We start from the raw sequence: 25,434 nt of genomic DNA, 5'->3' as shown, positions 1-25,434 counted from the left end.
ATGAATCACTACCTTTTCTGTGAAGAAATATTTCCTCACATTGCCTCTCATCTATTCCACTAGAACCTCACATCATGACACCTTGTTCAAGAATTATTTTTCATGTTTCCTTCTTGTGAATTATTTACATCTTCGATGTATTTGAATCTCTCTCTCATATTCCCACCTGTTTTCTAAGGTGGGTTCTGCACCATTTTGGTAGCGCTTCTCTGGCTTGCCTCTACTCTGTCTATATTCTTCTGCTTGTATGACTTCCAGAATTGGAAACAATATTGCAGATGAGATTTCACCAATGATTTCTACAGAGGTATCACCACCTCCTTTTTTCTACTAGTAATATCTCTCCCTTTGCCTATTAGCATTCTTCTGGGTCCTACCTTGTTACTCTTAAATGAACCTGCTCACTCCTAAGACAGGGGTGGGGAAACTTTGTTTTAAAAGTCTTGTATGCCATGTAATCCAACATCCTTAGTGGCTCACATAAAAACATACTATACTGTACATAATAAATTTCACAAACAGGCTATCTGCCCAGTCAGTAACAAACCTGCAAATAGCTGTGTTAGTTGCACCTTGTCACACGTTCTTATTTAAAACAAGATCTTTTTAATAGTCCGAGTGATAGATTTAATAAAACATTTCTAGGACACGCTTAACAATGCCTGTGAGGGTCTGAATACTTCTTTAAAGAGATAAGAACTGGGGCCACATTACTGGTTCTCCTTTGTAACAGGGGTCAGGAGTATGTGTTCCTCTTGGAGCTCTTCAAGTGCTGGGGGGTCACACCCATAAAGCTCTCTCTATCAGACAGGGGAGAGGTGGGCCCCCACTTAATATTCTCTCCCACTCATAGGCTTCTCTCACTCACTCCCCCTTTTCTCTCTCACTCATTCTCACTCACTTTTGCTGCTGTCGGCAGCCCTGGGGGCCTTCATTCCTCTTTGGTTGCCTGTGGGATAGGCTCTCTACCTTTCTCTTCAGCCGACATCATTCACAGAGGCGCGACAACAAGCCTGTGAGGATTACATGGGTGGACTGGCCACAACAGAGCACTGTCACAAGGTAGGTGGGCCAGACAAAACAGGGTGACAGGCTGCTTCTGGCCCATGGGCTTTAGTTTGCCTACCCCTACTCTAAGGTCTCTCTACTACTTCATGCAAATCAGAACATCAACCCCTTTCTTTATGAAAGCAGTATTTGGTAATTGACATTCATGCAATAAATATTTACTTCAGCTTTGAACTTGTGAGAGAAAAATCCAACTTTATTAGGCTATTAGACTAGGCATTACTAAGTCCTTAGATCCTAGAACGAATTGTAAATATGCAAGCAAATATGAATAGTGAGCAGCATTAACAGCAAAGTGAGGATAAAACAAGACTGTGTTAATTACCTGAGTTATGCTTCTCTATTTTATACAGTTTACAGTGCCAATCAGTCACAAAGTGAAGCCCTGTTGTGGGAACCCCTTGCCAGCACTACTGCTAATTCAAGCAGGCTCTCAATAAAAAAACATCTGAGCCAGCTCAGACTTTAAATACAAGTTAGCAGGGATCAGTACAGCCACCCTGGAACGCCTAAAAACTTCCACATGTTTAAAGCAGCTGTTATGATAGGACAGATTTATCAAAATAATCTTTATATCAGCATAAGGTCTTCATTGCTTTGGTGATTACACAAAGAAAATCCAATTTATGAAGAATCTTTCTGCCAGCACTTTAATTTCAGCACATAGAGTGCAGGAGCAGCCTAGTGGTTAGAGCAATGGGATGAGAACCAGGGAAGTAAGGATTCAAATCCTGCTGACGTACCTTGTGAACTGTGACAAGTCAATTCACCCTCCATTGCCTCAAATGAAAACTTAGAGAGTCATTTACTAAACTGCGATATTTTATTGTGATAAAAAATTCCGCAATAAAAAATAAAGCAGCAAGGCCTAAAACACACATGATGGTGGTCTACTTCACACGGAGTCGCCATTGATTTAAAGAGCCTGAAGGCCCTAGATCCAGTTCCCCTGAAAAGTGCAGAAAGAAAACCTCTGCCCACCACACCTTTGCTGCCTCTAGAGGTGGTGTGGTCTCAAAAAGTAAAATAAAACAAAAAAACTAAAAGTCACATAGTGATGCCTGTCCCCTTCCCAGACCCTTCTCTTTTATATAAAATAGCCTCACCTTCTCTTGCATCTAAAATAGGCCCTGGTGGTCTAGGGGCCGACCCCAGACATCCCATACCTTTAGGAGAATCGGTGGTGGTGCAGTGGCAGCTCAGAATGCTTCCTAGCTCCAGGCCTTTGCTTCTATCACATTGGGCAAAGGCAGGATGGCACCATTTTGGAAAATGGTGCTGACCAGGTCTGGTGCGCTAAGGCATTGTTCTGCGCTGCCACTGCTCCCCCAATGATTCTTCTAAATGTATGAGTGAAACAAGGGCATCCCTAGTCTACCAAGGCCAATTTTAGATGCAAGGGAGGGTGGTGGGGAGTCCCACTAGATCCCAGAGATTATGCTGTATTTTAGGGAGGGGATCCCATGTGGAATGCCTGCTGCTGGGGGCGGGGCTTTGATGGGGAAGGGGTATTTGGCTTTAACAGAGGGGTGTTTGGGAAGGGTGGGGGTGTCACCAAGTGACTTTTTAGTTTTTAAAAATTTTCTGGGCCTGTGCCACCTCAAGAGGGTAGGCAGGGGTCTTGTTAGACCCCAGGGGCAATTTCTTTGTAGGGGGAGGGGGGATTTGGGGATGACACGACCCTTTAAGTAGAATCCCGGGGACATTGGGATATATATTAGCATCCCGATGTTCCTGACAGATTATATCTACACCTCCTCCAGGTGCATAAAAATAACGCGGCTTAATATTTTTTCTAATTATTTGCATTTGATTAACTATATATTAGCTGTTTTGCATGCACTAGTTAATTTTATCCATGCAAATGCATGCAGAGCAGCTAATTTTAATAGGGGATGGAATTAAAACAAATAAATAAATAAAAAAGCGATATCGCGTGTATCTCTTGATAAATGCTGTATATTGTATGTTACAGCTTCATCACAGCTTAGTAAATGAACCTCATATTGTAAAAATATGCAGAAATATGTACTGTACTTTAATGTAACTTGTGCTGAGCTACCAATAAAAAGGCATGAGCTAAATCTAAATAAATAACATACATACAAACAAAACTGGGCTTTGGAAGAAGATGGAAGCACTGTCTTAGCCAAATGTAAGCACTGTTATTTAAGTTGGTGCTACAGTTGGCATGTTTTGCAATTCAAGATTGCCTACTGCTGCAGGTGTGGCCACACGGATTGCAACACAAATTGAGGAAAACAAGTGGTTCTGAGAAGCCAAACCCCTTCACAACAGTCAAACAATAAGACACTACCAGTAATACTTAGTCTCTTATTTTAAAAAATGATAAAGGTATATCTATCACACAGAAAGAACATAAGAACATGCCATACTGGGTCAGATCAAGGGTCCATCAAGCCCAGCATCCTGTCTCCAACAGTGGCCAATCCAGGCCATAAGAACCTGGCAAGTACCCAAAAACTAAGTCTATTCAATGTTACCATTGCTAATGGCAGTGGCTATTCTCTAAGGGGCGTGCGCGCAAGGCCCTGCTCGCGTAAATCCGCCCGGATTTACGCGAGCAGGGCCTTGCGCGCCGGCGTGCCTATTTTCCATAGGCCTGCCGGCACGTGCAGAGGCCCAGGACTCGCGTAAGTCCCGGGGTTTTTGTCGGGGGCGTGTCGGGGGCGGGGCCGACCGACGCTGCGTTTTGGGGGCGGGCCCGGGGGCGTGGTTTTGGCCCGGGGCGGTCCGGGGGCGTGGTCGCGCCCTCCGGAACCGCCCCCGGGTTGCGTCTCGGTGCGCCAGCGGCCCGCTGGCGCCCGTGGATTTACTTCTCCCTCCGGGAGGCGTAAATCCGTGGACAAAGGTGGGGGGGGTTTAGATAGGGCCGGGGGGGTGGCTTAGGTAGAGGAAGGGAGGGGAAGGTGAGGGGAGGGCGAAAGAGAGTTCCCTCCGAGGCCGCTCCGATTTCGGAGCGGCCTCGGGGGGAACGGAGGCAGGCTGCGCGGCTCGGCGCGCGCCGGCTGCCCAAAATCGGCAGCCTTGCGCGCGCCGATCCAGGATTTTATAAGATACGCGCGTATCTTATAAAATCCAGCATACTTTTGTTTGTGCCTGGTGCGCCAACAAAAGTACGCGAACGCGCATTTTTTAAAAATCTACCCCTAAGTGAACTTAATAGCAGGTAATGGACTTCTCCTCCAAGAACTTATCCAATCCTTTTTTAAACACAGCTATACTAACTGCACTAACCACATCCTCTGGCAACAAATTCCAGAGTTTAATTGTGCGTTGAGTAAAAAAGAACTTTCTCCAATTAGTTTTAAATGTGCCCCATGCTAACTTCATGGAGTGCCCCCTAGTCTTTCTACTATCCAAAAGAGTAAACAACCGATTCACATCTACCCGTTCTAGACCTCTCATGATTTTAAACACCTCTATCATATCCCCCCTCAGCCATCTCCTTCTCCAAGCTGAAAAGTCCTAACCTCTTTAGTCTTTCCTCATAGGGGAGCTGTTCCATTCCCCTTATCATTTTGGTAGCCCTTCTCTGTACCTTCTCCATCGCAATTATATCTTTTTTGAGATGCGGCGACCAGAATTGTACACAGTATTCAAGGTGCGATCTCACCATGGAGCGATAGAGAGGCATTATGACATTTTCCGTTTTATTCACCATTCCCTTTCTAATAATTCCCAACATTCTGTTTGCTTTTTTGACTGCCGCAGCACACTGAACCGATGATTTCAATGTGTTATCCACTATGACGCCTAGATCTCTTTCTTGGGTTGTAGCACCTAATATGGAACCCAACATTGTGTAATTATAGGATGGGTTATTTTTCCCTATATGCATCACCTTGCACTTATCCACATTAAATTTCATCTGCCATTTGGATGCCCAATTTTCCAGTCTCACAACCCAGCGGTAACCCAGAAGGATTACAGCTTATCAGCCAAAAAACAGTAGCCACAAGATATTAGTTCAGGGATGGCCAATTCCAGTCCTCAAGAGCCAGAAACAGGCTTGATTTACAGGATAGCCACAATAAATATGTATGAGATATATCTGTATACAACAGAGACAGTTTATGCAAATGTATTACATGCAGAGTCAACTGTGGATATTCTGCAAACCAAACCCATTTGGGGCTCTTGAGAGCCAGATTAGGCCACTCCTGCACTACTCACATCAGTGGCATGCTCTCATATCTTCTGGCATCTCTGCTCCCTAGATTGCTGCTAGCAGATAAACTCAAGTGGGAATTGCTCCATGCCGCACTGTGCCCACAGTCTCGTATCCTTTAAGGCTCAGCAACTGTATCACAAGGCTGTCCTATTGTCCAGAGATCTGTAAAGCAATGCTAATATCTCACAGCAATGGGAAAATCACCTTGGAAGATATGGAAGGAGATGACTTGGCAGATTGCTATACAATGTTGAAAAGATTCTGACTTCTCTTAGTTGTCGGCAAGTGAATAACCTTATAAAGCTGTTAAATAAATTCACTTTGTTACCATGGCTTAAATCTTGCTGTACAATATTTTGTTTGCTCTATAATAAGGTTTGTTTTAGGACTAAAACTTCCCGTGACTATCACTATATACTTCCCTAGTAAAGGTATTTTACTGGAACACCTGCCATGGCTAGTCTAATTTTAGAAATCAAAGGCAGGTCAGACGACTAACAGACAAGATGGCTATAATCTATCTTACAACAGCAAAATATGGCAAGCAATTACAAGCAATAGCAACAATACAAACCTTACCTTCAATAAACAATTTGTGTGCCCCGGAACAGAACCATTTACATATATGATGTTGTGCTTCGTGTTGACTCTCCATACCTAAGGCAATGAAAGCACAAGTTATAATTTATTAATTACAAGAATTTTTGTACTTGCTCTCTGACCATGGTACTCAGAGTGAGATAGAGGGTTAGCAACTGGTTTGTACTCATTTGACAGAAAAGGCAACATAGATGGTGTCATAGAACGGAGATGTGGTGAAGGAGCATGGCTGAGAGAGTAGAAGAAGTACTACAGTACAGCATATATAATCCAAAAACAACACAATAAATTGTGGTAAATATATAGAAATGTTGTAGGCATTGCTATTGAAAAGAGGAGGAAATTCACATGTGGGTTCTTTATAATTATCGCCTTCAATTTGTAACATTGTGGAAACTCCACTCTTGGAGAGTGAAACAGTCCTACTGCTGTATTCTTTGTTAGGCTAGGGCACACAGTATCAAAACCTGAGGCAGAAACAGAAATGCAGGGAACAACTTAGCCAATTTAACATTCTGATTGGCTGATATGTTGCAGGGGCTGTACAGCTTTTGTAGCAACTGCAGTCAAACTAAGGTTCTATACATTTTGAATCCCATTTGGTTTCATTCTCGTGTAAACACGGTGGGAAGAAAATTTAGCATTACACATTTTTCATCTAGAGTGTGAAAAATGTTAAGATCTAAAGTCAGCAACTAGTTAATCTTGCTATTGGGTACACTAGTTGAATACTTATTCCACAAAAATAGTAATGAAAAGTAGCAACTTTTTTTAAATTGCTAACATGAGAAATCTGAACAGACACAGAACATAAAAACTGTCATCCTGGATCAGACTAAAGGTCCATCAAACTCAGTTTCCTGTGTCCAACAGTGGCCAGTCCAGGTCACAAGTACCTGTTAAGATTCCATACATTTATTTTAAAAAAATGTATAGACTAGCTAGACAAGGTTTAAGATGATTCACTACATTACAAGCATAAAACCGGGCAAATATGAACATACGTCATGATAAAACAACAATGTAAAACGAAATCAGTATATAGTAAAATATAAGGATTAAAAACAACAGAACACAGACAAACAAAACAAAACATTACTATGTACTAAATCTCCAGATGACCAAATGTTGATTTAAAAAAATGTATCTTCTGCATTTAAAAAAAAAAAGATTTAATACAAACAGTTAGCCTTAGACTCCCTGAAAGGCCATTCCATCTTGTAGGACCAGCAATGGAAAAAGTCCTCTCATGTGCCTCATCCAGCCATGCAGACTTTACTGGAGGAATTGTAAGCAGCTTGGATTGTGATGACCCAAGAGTGTTCATTGCGGGTTATAAACTTTCAAAAGAGAGCAAATCCAAGATAATCAGTGTTATCCATGAATTTGTATACACTTGTGGAAACTTTATATTTGACTCTAAACTCAACTGGTAACCAATGCCAGTTGTACAAAAACGGAGTAATGCATTGCCACCTATCCGTGTTAGCCAGAATTCTAGCAGTGGAATTCGGTGCAATCTGAAGTGGAGAAAGCGTGGAATATGGCAGGCTTAATAGAGAGATCCCATACTGCTAACGACCAGGGATAAATAGTAACTCTCCTCAAGTCTACCTGATTAATAGCAGTGTTTGGACTTTTCCTCCAAGAACTTGTCTAAACCTTTTTTAAATCCAGCTTTATCACCTCCTCCAGCAATGAATTCCAGAGCGTTGAGTGTTGATTGAAAAGGTATTTTCTCTTATTTGTTTTAAATGTGTTACTAAGTAACTTCATGGAGTGTCCCCTAATCCAGTCCAGTGATTTCCAACATGGGATCCGCCAGAAGGGAGGTAAAGTACAACTGCTGAGAAGCTCTAATCTAAGGCTCCTGCTGCCTAATCCCATGTTGAGGAAAAGAAGATTGAAGCTTCAAGAAGCCCAAACTAGCATGAAAAGGAGGCAGGGAAGAATGCTGTTGACTGCCACAAGGATTCTGAAACTGCACCGAAAGGAAGAGGGGAGATGTGCTGCCAGCAGCACCTTCAATAGCCATTGCTTCACATGACCAGAGACAGCAATAAGCAGGGTGATGACCCTGAAGAGTATTTCTGGCCACTGTTACATGCTCTAGCTGTCCTGCTGGCTTGACAGTGAAAAAAAAAAAAAAGCTGTATTGAGGGAGTAGTATGGCCATGATGGAGGTCACAGGGAAGGGACCATAGTGAGATCAGCACTCCAAAAATGGCAGAGAAGAGGGTCATAGGGAGGAGAGGGAAAAGGGAGAGCAGAAGAGTGATGCCACTTGGAAAGGGCCTTAAGAGGGAGGAGAAAGATCTATAAAACTGCTTGGCATGTTGCAGGGGAGCCTTAAAAGTGCTGCTGCTGCAAGCTGTTTTACTGAGATGTTCGTATTTATGAGTGCCTTGAAAATGCTGCTACAACCTATTGTTATGATGAGATGTCTATATACTTATCTAATTAGTTCTGAGTTGATTTTACGGAGATAAAATCTTAGTCCTCAACTTATTTCAAGTCTTGATCTACATTTTACCTAGTTTAGACTTGTTGTTGATAGATATCAAGTTTAACCCTTATTGAAGTCTCCTTCAGAGCAGAACTGTTATGTGTCCTTTCAGAGTTTAGCTTACCTTTTGAATATGTTGTACCTTACCTGGTTTGAATTTCTTATTGAAACAGGTGACTAATAAATGTAAATACATAAATAAAAGAACACTTGGGATGGATCCAGGGGGAGAAGACAGGAAGGCAAGGCACTCAGGAAAGGGCCAATGGAGAAGGAAAACACTTGGAAAGGGACCCGGGGGGGGGGGGGGGGGGGGGGTGTGGAGAGGTGCCACACTCAAGGGCCATGGAGGAACAGCAAGAGAACAGGAGGGGAAACGCTCAGGCAGAGGCTTTGAGGAGAAGATCAGGAAACGGGACCCAGGAGGGAGAGGACAGAACAGAAAGCATTAGGAAAGAGGTCATGGGTGGGGGCAAGCAGGGCAGGAGGGAATGGCACTTGGAGAGGGGAAAGGGTCCTAAGTGACCACTAATGAAAGAGTCACAGGAGGAAGGCACAAAGGACAGAACCAGAGAAAGGGCTGCAGGAAGGAAAGAGCAGGAGGGAGAGAACTTAGAGCAGGTCTGCAAGTGGAGGGCAGAGGGAAGGGACCATGGTGAACGTGGACAGTAGCACTCATGAAGGAGGGCAGGAGAGAGAGCACAGTTTAAATCAGAAACCATTCCTTATTTATGGTTAGACTGTTTATGAAATGAGTCATATAAAAAAAATACGTGACATGCATTGAGTCCTTATGCACATCCAAGCCATCACTAATTAAACAGCCACAAATGGCATGTGTTTTTGGAATATAAATGTTATACTTCCCACTTTCTCCCTCCCATCTTCATGAAATGCATTGGGACTGAGAATCTAAGTAATCAAGAAGACGGTAATAATAATTATTGCAATGAGGATGAGTAGGGTTTAAGTATCCTTCACTCTTACATACTGCAATTAGTAGAACCATTTTAAGCTTAAGCAGAAGTCATGCATAGTTGAGCGCAGAGGTTCAATAGAGGGACATATCAGCCATACAGACTGTGGTTTATATTGTAGTATCTGGGTTGCTGGGCAATTTTGTGGTTTTTGGGTTTTTTTCTTTTTTTTAATGGGCTTAAACAAAGTATGGGTGGAAACGTCGTACATAAAGGGGCTTTTTCCAGGTTTAATTTTAGTTTTAGGCTATAAAGAGATTATTGAGCCACATGGGATAGATTATATGAATTGGATTATGGAGGTGTGCATGGAGGGCTGGGTCGTGATCTTACGCCAGCTGTAGATGGGGAACGGGAGGTGGTTAGTAGTTTTTGAGAGTGGCTGTGGGATATCTGCGGAAAACTCAATACTGGAAAACGGAATGTGAAAGGGGCGGGAGCCTTGCCTGGGAGAGCGCTCACAATTTATGGGATTTTCTCTTGCTATGTATTGTCTTGTGTGGTTTGAATGGGTGAAAAAGTCTTGAAGATAGTAATTAGGAGGCACAATGGTTCTTACCATTCCTGGGAGCAGCATGAACTTCGCCTAATGGTTTTTTCATTGATCCTAGTATGGAATTGGGAGAGCTCGAGTCAAGGCTCACATGTCATTTTAGAGGACATATCTACTCAGCCACAAAAGTCTGATCTATTAGATGCACAGTGGCAGGGACCAATTTCTACACCAGTTGTGTGAAAAAAGAACGGTCATAGCTGTTTGAGGCATACACAATACAAAGAACCACCATTTTCCTGCATAATTCTGCCAATACTATCACATATTGCCCTTTCAGGTCTCTAATTGTTTGTTTGTTTTTTAATTAAGGGTAGGTTCTTATGGATAAGAACTGCCACCCCTGCAGATCTAGTGCTTGAAGAAGCAAAGCTGACTTGCCCTACCCACCATCTTTTATGTTTTTGGTGTTCTATATCATTCAAGTGGGTTTCCTGCAACAACATTATGTCAGCTGCCATTTTTTTCAAAGTAGTAAAAAATGTTGTTCTCTTAATTGGTGCATTGATCGCAGAAACATTCCAGGACACTATTTTCAATGCTTTTTTACCCATTCAAACCACACAAGGCAATACATAAGAAGAGAAAATCCCATAAATTGTGAGTGCTCTCGCAGCCAAGGCTCCCGCTCCTATCACATTCCGGAAATATCCCACAGCCATTCTCAAAAACTACTAACCGCCACCCATTCAACCTTCCCCCACCCTCCTTTCTCCCCTTCCCCATTTACAACTGGCGTAAGATCACAACCCAGCCCTCCATGCACACCTCCATAATTCAATCCACATAATCTATCCCATGTGGCTCAATCTCTTTACAGCCTAAAACTAAAATTAAACCTGGAAAAATTCAACAAACCCCTTTATGTATGACATTTCCACCCGTACCTTGTTAAACCCATTAAAAAAAAAACCCCACAAAATTGCCCAGCAACCCAGATACTACAATATAAACCACAAAGTCTGTATAGCTAATATGTCCCTTTATCGAACCTCTGCACTCTCGGTACGGAAGGAATCTTCAAGTTTCCACAAACTCACATTTGTCTGCATTTTCTGTGATGCAATGATGAGAATTATCTTGTCAAATGTTGCAATAGTCTTCTAACCAAGAGTTAACCAAGCCTCTATATATTCGCAATTGGCTTAGTGTCTTCCATCTCCTCCCTCAGCTACATTACCTCGGCAACAAAAAGAAAGTGGAACCCAAAGCAATGTATAAAAGGAGCCAAGTATACAGCCCAAGTGGTAACATCTGAGTTGCTGGTACAGAGAAAACCCCAAGTTTCTTTGAGACTCTCAGCTTCTTGCATAGCTAGTAGATCCATGCTTAAGAACCCCATGCTGAATGGTTATCCAATTAGTGTGGTTGCACAGGAGACTTAGCATTTTCAAGATCACCTACCAGCTTTATGGCCTCAGTCATAGATTGGAATCATCGTACTCCCTCAGGAAGGGTAACTAAGTTTCACTGGACACATTAGTACAAATCGCAGCCAGAGAACATGCAGGGACGAGCACACCAGAGCAAATTCCTTCCTCTGCGCTCAAAACCGGATAGAGTAGTCTTGAAATACCAGGACACTTAATATAGGTTTACCTTTTCTCCGCTCTCATCACTTGTAGGATCTCTGTTTTGTAAGTGAAATCAAGGATTCTGGCGATCACCACTCATGGCCTTTCCATTTTTTCCCTCTGGGCACCCAGCCAGCAGGCACACTCAATGTGTAGCAGTCCACATGTCATGAAGAGGCCTAGCTCTTGTACAAGCCAGTTTTCCAAACATTTAGGCAGATCTTTATCCTCAATTGATTCTGGTAATCCAAACTGAGAAATCACTACTTATTTGATAATTTCCTTTGCTTTATTATGTCAAGGTGGATCCAGAACAAGTGGGTTAGGCACCTCTACCAGCAGATGGAGTTGAAGAAAAGCTGACATCATGGTGCATATATATATATATATATATATATATATATATATATATATATATATATATATATCTCATCTGGAAGCCCGAGTGGTCCAGCTGACATGCTTGCGGTTCGGCAATAGACTGCAGGGTCGAGTAGATATATATATATATATACTCTCTGCAAAAGCCATGGTTGGCTTTTGCAGAGAGTACTGGTGGGCTGATGTCAGTGCAGATATATATATATATATATATATATCTATAGATAGATAGATAGATAGATAGACATCAGCCCACCAGTACTCTCTGCAAAAGCCAACCGTGGACAAACTAACAAAACAATTAATAACAGATAACCATTCCAGAACTCATCCAATAGGAAAATAATTAGCTCAGGCAAAGAACGTATGAACACTAGTCTAGGGATTAGATTAGCCTTACCAATAACGCCTGGAACACTCAGCCACACAGGAGGACAATAGCACAACCTGCTGGCAGCTAAGAGTGGGAAGGTAGATCCACCTATCTATACTAAAGAAAAGGAAATTATCAGGTAAGTAGTAATTACTCACTTCTTAGCGTTTAGACAGATGGATCCAGAACAAGTGGGATGTACCAAAGCTACTCCCGAACAGGGCAGGAGGTTGCCATGGTCCAATCAACACCGCTTGCATAAAGTTTGTGTCCTCCCCGGCTTGCACATCCAGGCAAAAATACCTGGAAAAGGTGGTAAGGAGGACCATAATGCAGCTCGGCAAATGTCAATGAGGGATGACAATATAACCTCCATGACAGTGCCTGAGCCCTAGTGGAATGAGCCCAAACCGGACTAGGCAACAGCTCCTCAGCATCCACATATCCAGCAAGCTGTTGTAGCCTGGAATGCCAATTTGCCCTGTTTACTTCGACAGAGGAGAACAAACAGGCGATCCGTCTTCCTGAGAGGTTTAGAAACCTCCAAATATCTCATGATATGTCTTTGACATCCAAGGGCCACAACAGGTGATGTTCTGCTACATCTCTTTCACTGTCCAGAGACGACAGGGAAATGGACTGAATCAAGTGAAAATCCAAAACCACTTTTGGCAAAAAGAAAGGAACAGTGTGCCTGCAGTTCGGATACTCTACGTGCCTAACAAATTGCCACAAGAAACACTGTTGTCAAGGTCAGTAACCACAAGGAGAGATTATGCATGGATTAAAAACTAGGGCCTGCTAAAAAAAATCCAAAACCAGATTAAGACTCCACAAGGGCACCAGTATCCGGAAGGGAGGATGAAGATGCTTCACTCCTTTCAAGAAATGGGACACATCTGGATAAGCTGACAAAGGTCCACCGTTCACCTGACCCCTGAACAGGCAAGAGTCACTACCTGTACCTTTAAGGAATTAAGGGACAATCCTTTACTCAATCCATCCTGCAAACCAAAATGAGTGGGATTTTAACCGACTGAGGAACAACTCGATCTTCACACCAAGCCTCAAACACTTGCCAAACCTGCACGTAAGCTAAGGAAGTGGAAATCTCAATCGCTCACAGCAAGGTGGCAATCACCGCAGTAGAATATCCACGCTTCAGCAACCAAACCCTCTTAAAGGCCATATCGTAAGACAAGAGGGTCGGACCTTTGTAAAGAATAGGCCCCTGTCACAGCAGATCCCTGTATGCCAGAAGTGGGAGTTCACCAGAAGCCTTCGCAGATCCGCATACCATGGCCTCCTGGGCCAATCAGGTGTCATCAGAAGCACTACATCCCTGTGACACTCAACCTTCCAAATCATCCTGCCCAACATGGGCCAAGGGGGAAAGGCATACAGCAGCTCACCCTCCGGCCACTCCTGCATGAGGGCCTCGATGCCCAATGACTTTGGATCTCTCCTGCGATTGACGAAACGAGGAATCACTGCAGTGCGGGAAGGCCCCAGCGATCCACTATCAGCTGAAATAGTTCGACAATTCCCATTCTCCTGGATCCAGACTCTTTCTGTTTAGAAAGTCTGCTCTTACATTGTCTTTTCCTGCAATGTGAGAGGCTGAGATCTCCTGAAGATGCACTTCTTCCCATTCCATAAGATGAGCTATTTCCTGCAATACTTGCTGGTTTTTGGTTCCTCTCTGCCAACTAATGTAAGCCACTGTTGTTGCATTTTCAGACATTATTCAGACCACTCGACCCTGCAGTCTATTGCCGAACCGCAAGCATGTCAGCTGGACCACTCGGGCTTCCAGATGATATATACTCTAGAGAGACTCTTCTGCACTCCAGCATCCTAGTGCTGTCAACTCCTGATAGTGACCTACTGAGTCAGCACTGAAAAAAAAATAGGCATCCAAAATTTTAGGCATGCAACCCTATGCCTTAAGGAGTGCCCAAAAACTGAACACCCACAAGGCTGCTCAGCCTGAGCATATAGGTAAGCGTATGCATGTAAAACGCTCAGATATACGCCCCTATTAACTGGATGCCCACCCAAGTGCCCATCTAAGCGTCCAACTAGGTGCACAACTGGGTGCATAGCCGGACGCATTACATGGACAGACTTGAAGAGAGCAGCCTAATGTGCAGGAAAACATGTGAAAATGCCGATGTGGCCTACCCTGCCTGAGAGCAGGGCCTAGCCAAAAAGTCTGCTCAACCCGCCAGGCTGCCCACGTCCCCCCTACTCACCTGGAGGTGGGATCGGCGTGCCCAGCACAGAGACCAGAAGGATGAGGAATCCCTACAAAAAACTTTTTTTTTTTGTATTATTCTGCTTTACCTGAGCTCAGCCCTTCCTGGCTGAGTACAGAATCAGTCTCCGGCTGCAGGGGGAGAGGGCATATACCTTCACTGTCGCGCTCAGCTTCCTGCACCCACTTGCCTTTCAGCTGTCTTTTGTAGCTTACTTCACACCGGCTGAAAAACCAGCTACCAGTCCAAGGCACTCATTTGAGGGAGGAATCCAATATATCACCTCAGGAATTCTCACCTGAGGGATGGACCCATATGGTATCACCACAGGAGAGCGGGAAGAATTACATTTCTCTTCTTTTCTCCTTCTAAAAACTTTAAGCAATCCCCAGGAAGGAGATGCATGTCTACCATGTCTATATATATATATATATATATATATATATATATATATATATATATATATATATATATATATACACACACCATAACGTCAGCTTTGCTCAGTCTCCATCTGATGGTAGAGGTGCATAACCCACTTGGTTCTGGGATCCACGTGTCTAAATGCTAAGAAATTCAAATTAATGCGACAAAAGTGATTTTCAAGCTCTTCCAGTCGTTCATCCGATGCATGCATAGTGGTTCGCTCCAGGGTTCGCTCCAGGGTCTAAAATCGTCTGTCATTTTCCCGTCCCCTGGCTTAGCTTTTTCTTTTCCATTGTGTTTCCTGGCCAATTGAGCTGACATACCTCCCCTGCTACCTCTCAAAACTAGTCCAAGCTTCATTTCTCTCACCTTTTTACCAATGCTGGGGACAAATTATTGCTGGATAGAGGTAGATTTGGTGCAAGGGAGATCACAACAAAGTGAATCACATCTCATCTCACCCAGTGCACCACGTGACCCCTGCTTGCCCTGAGTTAAAATCCTTGGACAAATTTCGAACAGTGAATTAATTTCTAGCAAGTGCCAGAACCAATGGGGACAGTTTAAAATACTTCTGAAAAAACCCACGCAAATATGAAGGAAATTTAAGGTTTGCAGAATTATGGAAATGTGAAGAGTCAATAGTCCTATATTTCTCAAAACATTCAAGACAAAAAGCAGTGTGTGTGTTTTCTGTGACTTTCAAATACTGGTGCATTTTAGTCAGTTTCATATATTGTGAAAATGGATACAATACTAAAAGAACCATACCTTTAGTCCAAGGGATGTTCTGTAGATGTTACCCATTCTCCCAGGCATCTTCTTTCCTGGCCATACTCTACCAAGACCCTAAATAAAAAACAAACACAAAAAAATCTCTGCAGAGCAGATCCACAAAACCTAACTAGAAAAAGCAATTTTTCCTCCATTATTCTCTCTGCCTCTCCCCCAGCTGCAAACATGCTCCAGCTAATAGGAAAAACGAAGATAAGAAGTCTCCTCAAAGTGTACCCCATACCTCAAAGGTTCTAGGGGGATATGACGATATATAGTTTCAGGGATGTACTGGGGTTTTTCAACCCTTTATTTCAGCTAGGACATGGAAACAAGTGGGGCAAATTGATTACTTATTAAGAACATAAGAAAATGCCATACTGGGTCAGACCAAGGGTCCATCAAGCCCAGCATCCTGTTTCCAACAGTGGCCAATCCAGGCCATAAGAACCTGGCAAGTACCCAAAAACTAAGTCTATTCCATGTAACCATTGTTAATGGCAGTGGCTATTCTCTAAGTGAACTTAATAGCAGGTAATGGACTTCTCCTCCAAGAACTTATCCAATCCTTTTTTAAACACAGCTATACTAACTGCACGAACCACATTCTCTGGCAACAAATTCCAGAGTTTAATTGTGCGTTGAGTAAAAAAGAACTTTCTCCGATTAGTTTTAAATGTGCCCCATGCTAACTTCATGGAGTGTCCCCTAGTCTTTCTACTATCCGAAAGAGTAAATAACCGATTCACATCAATTTCAAAGGAATGGTGAAAAAGCAAATTGCTTACCTTGTAATAGGTGTTATCCCAGGACAGCAGGATGTAGTCCTCACATATGGGTGATGTCACTGAACGGAGCCCAGGCGGGAAAACCTTCTGTCAAAGTTTCTAGAAACTTTTGACTGGCCCAGTGAGGCCACTGAGCATGCCCAGCATGCTATGATATTCTCTGCCACAGGTGTCTCTCTTCAGTCTAGTATGTAGCAAATGCGTTAGCAAAAATAAAATAATAATAAAAGTATGAGGCCCAACTCCGCGGGGTGGCGGGTGGGTTCTGTGAGGACTACATCCTGCTGTCCTGGGATAACACCTATTACAAGGTAAGCAATTTTGCTTTATCCCAGGACAAGCAGGATGCTAGTCCTCACATATGGGTGAATAGCAAGCTAGAGGCCGAGTCATTTTGTAATGGAATGTTGTTGTTGAAATGAGTCAGCCGAGGATCACAGAACATTGGATGTAGAAGGAGTTGGGTTTAAGCTGGAAACAAGTTCTTTAAGACAGATTGTCCATAGGCTGAATCTTGTCTTCCTTGCTTGTCCAAACAGTAATGAGCTGCAAAAGTGTGAAGTGAACTCCATGTTGCTGCTTTACATATGTCAAGTATTGGCACAGAACGATAGTGCGCTACTGAAGTTGACATTGCTCTTACTGAATGCGCCTTTACTCGCCCTTGGAGAGGAAGGCCTGCCTTTTCATAGCAAAACTGTATGCAATCTGCTAACCAGTTGGATAGAGTATGTTTACCCACTGCTTTACCTGGTTTGTTTGGGTCATAGGAAACAAAGAGTTGATTGGATTTCCTGTGATCTGCAGTGCGGTTTAAGTAGAAAGACAGAGTATGCTTGCAATCTAAGGTGTGTAAGGCTCTTTCCCCTTGGTGAGAGTGAGGCCTTGGAAAAAATGTGGGTAAAACTATAGATTGGTTTAAGTGGAAGTCCGTAACTACCTTAGGAAGGAATTTTGGATTAGTACGGAGAACCACTCTGTCATGTAAGAACTTAGTGTAGGGTTCATATGTGACAAGTGCTTGTAACTCACTAACCCTTCTAGCTGATGTAATGGCTATGAGGAAGATAGTTTTCCATGTAAGAAATTTCAGGTCACTGGAATCAATGGGTTCAAAGGGTGAACACATGAGTCTAGATAGAACCAAATTTAGATCCCATTGTGTGACTGGGTGTCTAATTGGTGGTTTAAGAAGAATTAAACCTCTCATAAATCTTTTTACGAGAGGTTGTGTAGAGATAGGTGCATCTGATACCCGATTATGGTAAGCTGAAATTGCACTTAAATGTACTCTTACAGATGAAGTCTGTAGACCAGATTCTGAAAGATGGTACAAGTAGTCTAATAAAGACTTTGTAGGGCAAGTGAAAGGATTGATGTCCTTTTGCTGGCACCACAAAGTGTATCTTTTCCATTTGGAAGCGTAGTTCTTCCTTGTGGAAGGTTTACGTGAAGCTATAAGAACTTGGGATATGTTGGATGAGAGATTGAGTGGTTGTAAAATCAAGCTTTCAACATCCAAGCTGTCAGTGATAGGGATTGAAGGTTGGGATGTCTCAACCGACCCTGATCCTGAGTTATGAGAGTGGGAGCTACTCCCAGGCGAATGGGATCCCTGACTGAGAGGTCTAGAAGTGTGGGAAACCATACTTGTCGAGGCCAATATGGGACTATGAGAATCATGGTCCCCTTGTCCTGTTGTAGCTTCACTAGAGTTTTGGTTATGAGTGGTATCGGAGGATACGCATATAACAGGCCTGAGTTCCAAGGGCGAGCAAATGCGTCCTTGGATGGTCTCTTGTTCAGGTTGTATCGGTAACAGTAGTGATCCACTTTGTGATTCAGATGTGATGCAAAGAGGTCTACTGTCGGTTGTCCCCAAAGTTGAAATATCCTGGTCACTGTTGTGGGATCCAGGGACCATTCGTGTGGTTGGAATTGACGACTGAGTCTGTCCGCCACTACATTGTGAATGCCTGCTAGGTAAGTGGCTTTGAGAAACATTGAGTTGTTCAAGGCCCAGCCCCATATCTGAGCTGCTTCTTGACAAAGGAGGTACGAGCCTGTCCCTCCTTGTTTGTTGATGTACCACATGGCTACTGTGTTGTCTGTCTGGATCAGCACAGTCTTGTTTGTAAGTCAGTCCTTGAAGGCATGCAGAGCATAACGTATAGCTCGAAGTTCCAGGAAATTGATTTGAAACGTTGCTTCGAGCTTTGTCCATGTTCCTTGTGTTTGGAGATTCCCTATGTGAGCTCCCCAACCCAAGGTGGATGCATCTGTAGTTAGAGTTATTTGTGGGACTGGTTGTTGAAAGGGTAGGCCCTTGCACAAATTGTCCTTGTTCACCCACCATAGTAGAGAAGAACGTAGTTGGTGGGTTACTTGAATTGGAGAATAAAGTGGTTGAATGGCTTGGATCCATTGTGATCTTAAAGTCCATTGAGTTACCCTCATGGCTAGTCTTGCCATAGGAGTGACATGAACTGTGGATGCCATGTGACCTAATAATATTAGAAACTGATGAGCTGTTGCTTGTTTCTTGGAGTAAATCGAGTTTGCCAGTAGAGACAGTGTGTTTGCTCGATCTTCTGGTAGAAATGCCTTTGAGAGGTTGGTGTTCAAATCTGCTCCTATGAATTGTAGGAGATGGTTTGGAGTTAGATGTGATTTTGGATAATTGATGAGAAATCCCATGGAGTGTAGTAGAGCAATAGTTTTGTTGAGAGACTGTATTGCTCCTTGTTGAGATTGGCTTCTGATGAGCCAATCGTCCAGATATGGGAAAACGTGCACACCTTCTTTGTGTAGGTGTGCTGTTATTACTGCCAGACATTTGGTGAAAACTCTGGGAGCAGATGCCAGTCCGAATGGAAGTACTCTGTATTGGTAATGTTGAAGGCCCACCATGAAGCGCAGATATTTGCGGTGAGGAGGGTATATTGGAATGTGAGCGTAAGCATCTTGAAGATCCAGAGAACAGAGCCAATCTCCTGCTTGAAGAAGTGGGAGCATTGTGCCTAGAGAAACCATCCTGAACTTTTCTTTCTTTAGAAATTTGTTGAGATTTCTGAGGTCGAGGATGGGACGTAGGCCTCCAGTTTTCTTTGGAATGAGGAAATATCTGGAGTAGAATCCTCTGCCCTGCTGAGACCTGGGCACTGGTTGAATGGCCCTGGCTGTCAGGAGGGTGGATAATTCTATTTGTAATTGTATTATTTGGGAATTTTGTTGTGGGTAGGAAGTTGGTGGGAATTCTGGAGGAATTGAGAGAAAATTTAGTTTGTAACCGTGAGCTACAATGGAAAGTACCCATTGGTCTGTTGTATCTTTTCCCAACTGGTGTGGAAATGGGAAATTCTTCCTCCCACTGGTATGTTTTGATTGGGGTTTTGGAGGGTGGGTCTGATCTCTGGATTTGTGTTCAAAAACCCGTAGCTGGACCAGTCTGTGGAGGAGGCTGAGTACGGGCTGTTCTTGGTTGCCTGGCCTGAGAACGCTGGGTAGGTCTAGAAGGTCTAGCCCTAGTAGGTTGATTGTAGTACCTTCTTGGCCTGTAGTATGGACGTCTAGGTTCCCTACGTGGAAAACGTCTAGGTGCCTGAGTTGTTGGTTCTTGAGGTAATTGTGACAGTTGCCTTAAGGTCTCTGTGATCCTTAAGTTGTTGGACAGCATCCTGCACTTTTTCCCCAAATAAATTGTCTCCACGGCACGGTAGATCTACCAGCTTGTCTTGTACTTCAGGCCTAGATCTGATGCCTTCAACCAGGCCCATCTTCGAGCTGTGATGCCAGCTGCTGCTGTTCTTGAGGCTGTGTCAAAATTGTCATAAGCAGCCCTAACCTCATGTTTCCCAGCTTCTAGGCCCTTGGCAATGATTGATTGTGCGGATTCTTGAAATTGTTCTGGAAGAGAATTCGTAAAGTGCTCCATCTGCTTCCAGAGATCCCTCTGGTACTGTGTCATGTACAGTTGATAAGCAGAGATTCTGGAAGATAAAAGTGCGCTTTGGTACACTTTTCTGCCCAAAGAGTCCAGAAAGCGATGATCCTTTCCTGGGGGAGCTGAGGAATGTGGACGTACCCTTTTTGATTTTTTCTGGGCAGATTCTACTACCACAGATTGATGTGGTAACTGTTTTTTGAAAACCTGGTGCCTGCTGCACTAGGTAAGTAGTGTCTACCCGTTTGTTCACTGCTGGAACTGTGCAAGGGTGTTCCCACACTCATTGTTGTAGGTCCAACAGGACTTCGTGGATGGGAATAGCCAAAACTTGTTTTGGTGGGTCCACAAACTGTAGCACCTCTAAGGTATGCTGTCTTGAATCATCTTCTGAGGAAAGTTTGAATGGAATTGTATCCGCCATCTCTTGAACAAAACTTGAAAAGGATAAGTCCTCAGGTGGGGATCTTTTCCTTACTTCAGGTAGTGATGGTTCTGACATGAACTCTTCAGAAGATGTATTAGTTCCTTGATCATCCCAAGAATCTTCTTCATCTGGTTCTTGATATGGAGTTCTTGGGGTTGTCTTAGCAGAAATACCTGATGGTCCAGGTAAAGGGTCATCGATAGAAATTATTGGAGGATTCACCTCCATAACTTTCTGAGGAGCTTTATCGACGACTTTTTGATATTTTTGTAAAAGTCGTCGAAAAAGTGCCAATTCCTGAGCATCAGTATCTTCTTGCTCTGTTGTTATCGAGTGAAGGATAGGTGGCCTCGATGAAGTTGTCGAGGGTAGTGCTCTCGGTGTCGATTCTGTCGACGGTGGTAACATTGCAGCCAGGATTTGAGCATATATCGACGTCGATGACGTAATGATTTTTGGTGTCAACGTCGAATCTGTTTGAACCGTCGGAGTCCAAAAATGACCCCGGCATCGGTGTGCTCACCGGCATCGGCAAATTTGCCGGCATCGATGTGGAAAACATCGGCATCGACAATGAAGTCGGTATGGTAAGTTGTTCCTTCAGAGCCTGTGAAATCGCTTGACGGATTAAATCCGACAATTCCGGCCGCACAACCGTTGGGAGCAGAGCGGTTGAGGGCGGTGGCGTAGGCTGAAGCACAAGTTCTTGTGTGGGCTCTGGTGTCGGCAACGGAGTCGAGGTAGGCCGAGGCGTTGAAGACTCCGAGGTTTCCTGATTTTTAGGCCGCTTCGCTGTCGAGGGTTCCTGGGAAGCCGGGTCGGACAACGAGGGGCTTCGATGACGGTGTCGATGTTTCGACTTCGATTTTTCCATCGATTTCGTCGACGTCGAGGACGATGAAGGGGACGAGTGATCTCCCGAAGGTACCGGGCGAGGTTTTTTAAGTATTACTCGCTTAGTCGCTCCAGCCAGAGACGACCTCGACGACTGCGACGGGGAAGGTATCAGTTGCAGCCTGAATAAATGTTCCATTTTTTTGAGCCTGGTTTTCCTGGTTTTTGGAGTCATCTCCGCGCATTGTGGACAGTTATGAACATCATGCTTATCTCCTAAACATACCACACATTCGGTGTGCGGGTCTGTAAGAGACATTTTTTTCATACACACAGGGCATTTTTTAAATCCTGTGGACATCGTGAAATCGACGGCCGCCGATTCGACTGAGGAGAATTTTTAAGATCTCCGAAATCAAAATTTTTGACTGGGTTACTTACCGGCCGGCAAGAAAAAACCCCGAGAGATTTTCTGTGACAGAGAATGTCAATATCACGACTTTAAGTCGAGTAACAGTTGAGGTAAAAAACTCAACGGCTCCGGATCCGCGATGCTAGCTGCAGTGCGGAAAAACGAAGACTGAAGAGAGACACCTGTGGCAGAGAATATCATAGCATGCTGGGCATGCTCAGTGGCCTCACTGGGCCAGTCAAAAGTTTCTAGAAACTTTGACAGAAAGTTTTCCCGCCTGGGCTCCGTTCAGTGACGTCACCCATATGTGAGGACTAGCATCCTGCTTGTCCTGGGATAATAAAGGAAAGTTGCTACTGGGTTTTGATACTATCTGTATATTAAGTATAAGAACATAAGATATGACATACAGGGTCAGAAGAAGGGTTCATCAAGCCTAGTATCCTCTCTCCAACAGTGGCCAATCCAAGTCACAAGTACCTGGCAAGTACCCATATATTAAATACATCCCATGCTACTAATGCCAGCAACAATCAGTGGCAATTTATGGACTTCTCTTCCAGGAACTTATCCAACCCTATTTTAAACTCAGCTATACTAGCTGCCTTAACCACATCCTCTAGTAATCAATTCCAGAGCTTTGTGCATTGAGTGAAAAAAAAATGGTCTCTGATTTATTTTAAATGTGCTACTTGCTAACTTCATGGAGTGCTCCCTAGTCCTTGTATTATCCGAAAGGGTAAATAACCATTTCACATTTACCCATTCAAGTCCTTTCATGATTTTGTAGATCTTTATCATATTCCCCTCAGCTGTCTTCTCCAAGGTGAACAGACCTAACCTCTTTAGCCTTTTTTCATAGGGGAGCCATGCCCTTTATCATTTTAGTCACCCTTGTCTGTACTCTCTCATGTGCAACTATATCTTTTTTGAGATGCAGCACCATAACTGCACACAGTATTCAAGGTGCAGTCTAACCACATGGTAATACAGAGGCATCATTACCATTTCCATTTTATTTGCCATTCCCTTCCTAAATTCCTAACAATCTATTTGCTTTTTTGACCGCTGCAGCATACTGAGCTGATGATTTCAATGTATTATCTACTATAATGCAGAGATCTTTTTCCTGGGTGGTAACTCCTAAAATGGAATACGGAAGTAACTTTGTAACTTGAGGGTAACTTATGCATAAGTTCCCTTTGAAAATTATCCCACTGAAACTACCGATTTAAGTTATACTTATGTTACATAATGCAAATTTCCCAAATAAAGTTGTGCATGTACTATTAAAAATCAAAAAGTATGTAGAGAAGTGAAAATTTTGCACCAGTCCCATCACCTGTTACTTTACCTTGTTATCATTGATATTTTACTTTATGATTTTTTACCTGAAACCTATATAATCATTTAGTCTTACCAACCCCCCAGCTGTTATGCTGTTTAAGTCATTTTCATTTTTCATGTAATGATATAATCACCACACATCTCTGTAAACAAAACTCTCCAAATTTTTCATGCATAATATCCATTAAAGAGAGGTTGGCCCCTTGCCCCCTCTTCTGTGTATAGTATTTATTCTATTTTATTTCATTTTATTTATATATTTATTGCTCCGTTCACCCCTTCTTTATTTTCCTACTCCAAGTTAAGGCTTCCTTGTTATAATGTAACTGTATGCTCCGTATCTCTTGTTGATTGGTTAATTGTATATTCTGCTTAGTTCATTGTAAACCGAATTGATTTGATTTGTATCAAGAAAGTCGGTATATAAAAGCCTTAATAAATAAATAAAAATAAAAATAAAATGCATTATTGTTCCTCTTCTCTCTGCCTATCCTATAATCATTTATTCAGTTATCTTAGCCCCTGCTATCCCACCCCACCCTGTTCTATGTAATTTCTATCTTCAGTTTTGATGTAAACCGATATGATGTTCACACTAATACCAGTATATAAAAGCTTCCAAATAAAATAAAATAAAAATAATGCCTCTACATAGTGAACCAAAAAAAAGAGAGAGATCGAAAGTCCTTAGAAGAAGTAGCTTTATTAAAATGTATAAACATTTTAATTTTATAAATTGTAAACATACAATTTTATAAATTGTATAAAGCTACTTCTAAGGACTTTCGATCTCTCTCTTTTTTGGTTCACTTTTCGGCTACGATAGATCATCTGCCTTGTTGCTTTCTGGGTCCATGCCTCTGCACAGTCCAGGTAAACCTAAGCACAAACATGAAATACATGTGTAAATTTATCCGCATGTTGAGCTGGAAGTTTTATAAAACCCCATTTCTGCATGTAAAAACAGCATTTTTCATCTAGAAATGCATTTGATAATTACTCCTAAAATGAAAAAAAAAGAACAATCTCTCCAAAACAATTCAAAGGTTCCCCCATCAATCCTGTTCATAAAATTGGATTAAACAAACAGCCAGGTTTTCAATTTTTTTTTTTAAATTTTGCGTGTTAGCCTCTAGTCTTAATTTTTGGGGCATTGCGTTCCAGATGGAAGGACCAGCAAGTGATAGTGCTCATTCAAAGGTGGAGGTGAGGTGTGTTAATTTGGGTGATGGTATCGGCAAGGTTCCGTTGTTAGCGGATCTGGTGGTTCTTTGTGGGGTTTGATAATGTAGGGAGGCATTGAGCCAGAGCAAGTTTTGATTATGTAGAGTCTTGAGTATTAAGGTTAGACTCTTAAAGAGTATTCTGAAGTGAATCGGAAGCCAGTGGAGGTCTTTTAGAATAGGACTGATATGTTCATTTCTTCGGGTATTTGTAAGGACTCTGGTGGTGGCATTTTGTAACAGTTGAAGAGGTTTAAGTGTTGCGGCTGGGAGGCCTAATAGTATACTGTTGCAGTAATTCACTTTAGAGAAGATTATTGCCCTCAGGACAGTTCTGAAGTCATTGTGATATAGGAGGGGCCTTAATTTCTTTAGTATATGTAGTTTATAATAGCAGTCCTTCATTGTTGTGCTTATGAATTTTTTTAAACTCAGTTCGCTGTCTAAAATTATACCTAGGTCTCTCACATCGAGCGCGATTGGGTGTTTTGATTGATTGGAGGTGATATAAAATAGGATCTTATCATTTAGTTTGTGACATAATATTAGAAGTTCGGTTTTAGAGGTATTCAGGGCTAAATCTTTTTAAATCTTTCTTTTGCCACGATCCTTTCTCCGTCTCTCTCCTCCACTGCAGGGGCTCATGCAGTCGGCGCAGCCCAGTCGGGGCAAGAGCCCACTCACCCCTCCCTTCTGTGAGCCAGCAGTGAACAGTGAACCGGGAAAATAAGAGAAAAAAAAAGAGAGAAGAGGGCCCAGAAACCTGCAAAATAAA

The 25,434-nt window shown here is 42.8% G+C and overlaps 1 protein-coding gene across 1 annotated transcript in view; it reads right to left on the bottom strand.

The window, feature by feature from the left end:
- MRPL3 (mitochondrial ribosomal protein L3) overlaps positions 1-25,434 on the bottom strand; it is a 186,069-nt gene that overhangs the window by 20,875 nt on the left and 139,760 nt on the right. The window contains exons 8-9 of the mRNA XM_029589336.1: positions 15,683-15,760; positions 5,843-5,920 (exon numbers count right to left, since the gene is read on the bottom strand). Of these exons, the coding sequence (XP_029445196.1) occupies positions 5,843-5,920; positions 15,683-15,760 (156 nt within the window). The remainder of the gene's footprint in view (positions 1-5,842; positions 5,921-15,682; positions 15,761-25,434) is intronic.

This window comes from Rhinatrema bivittatum, chromosome 2 (genome assembly GCF_901001135.1).
Source record: "Rhinatrema bivittatum chromosome 2, aRhiBiv1.1, whole genome shotgun sequence".
Lineage (NCBI taxonomy): Eukaryota > Metazoa > Chordata > Amphibia > Gymnophiona > Rhinatrematidae > Rhinatrema > Rhinatrema bivittatum.
This window is presented reverse-complemented; position numbering and strand designations above follow the sequence as displayed.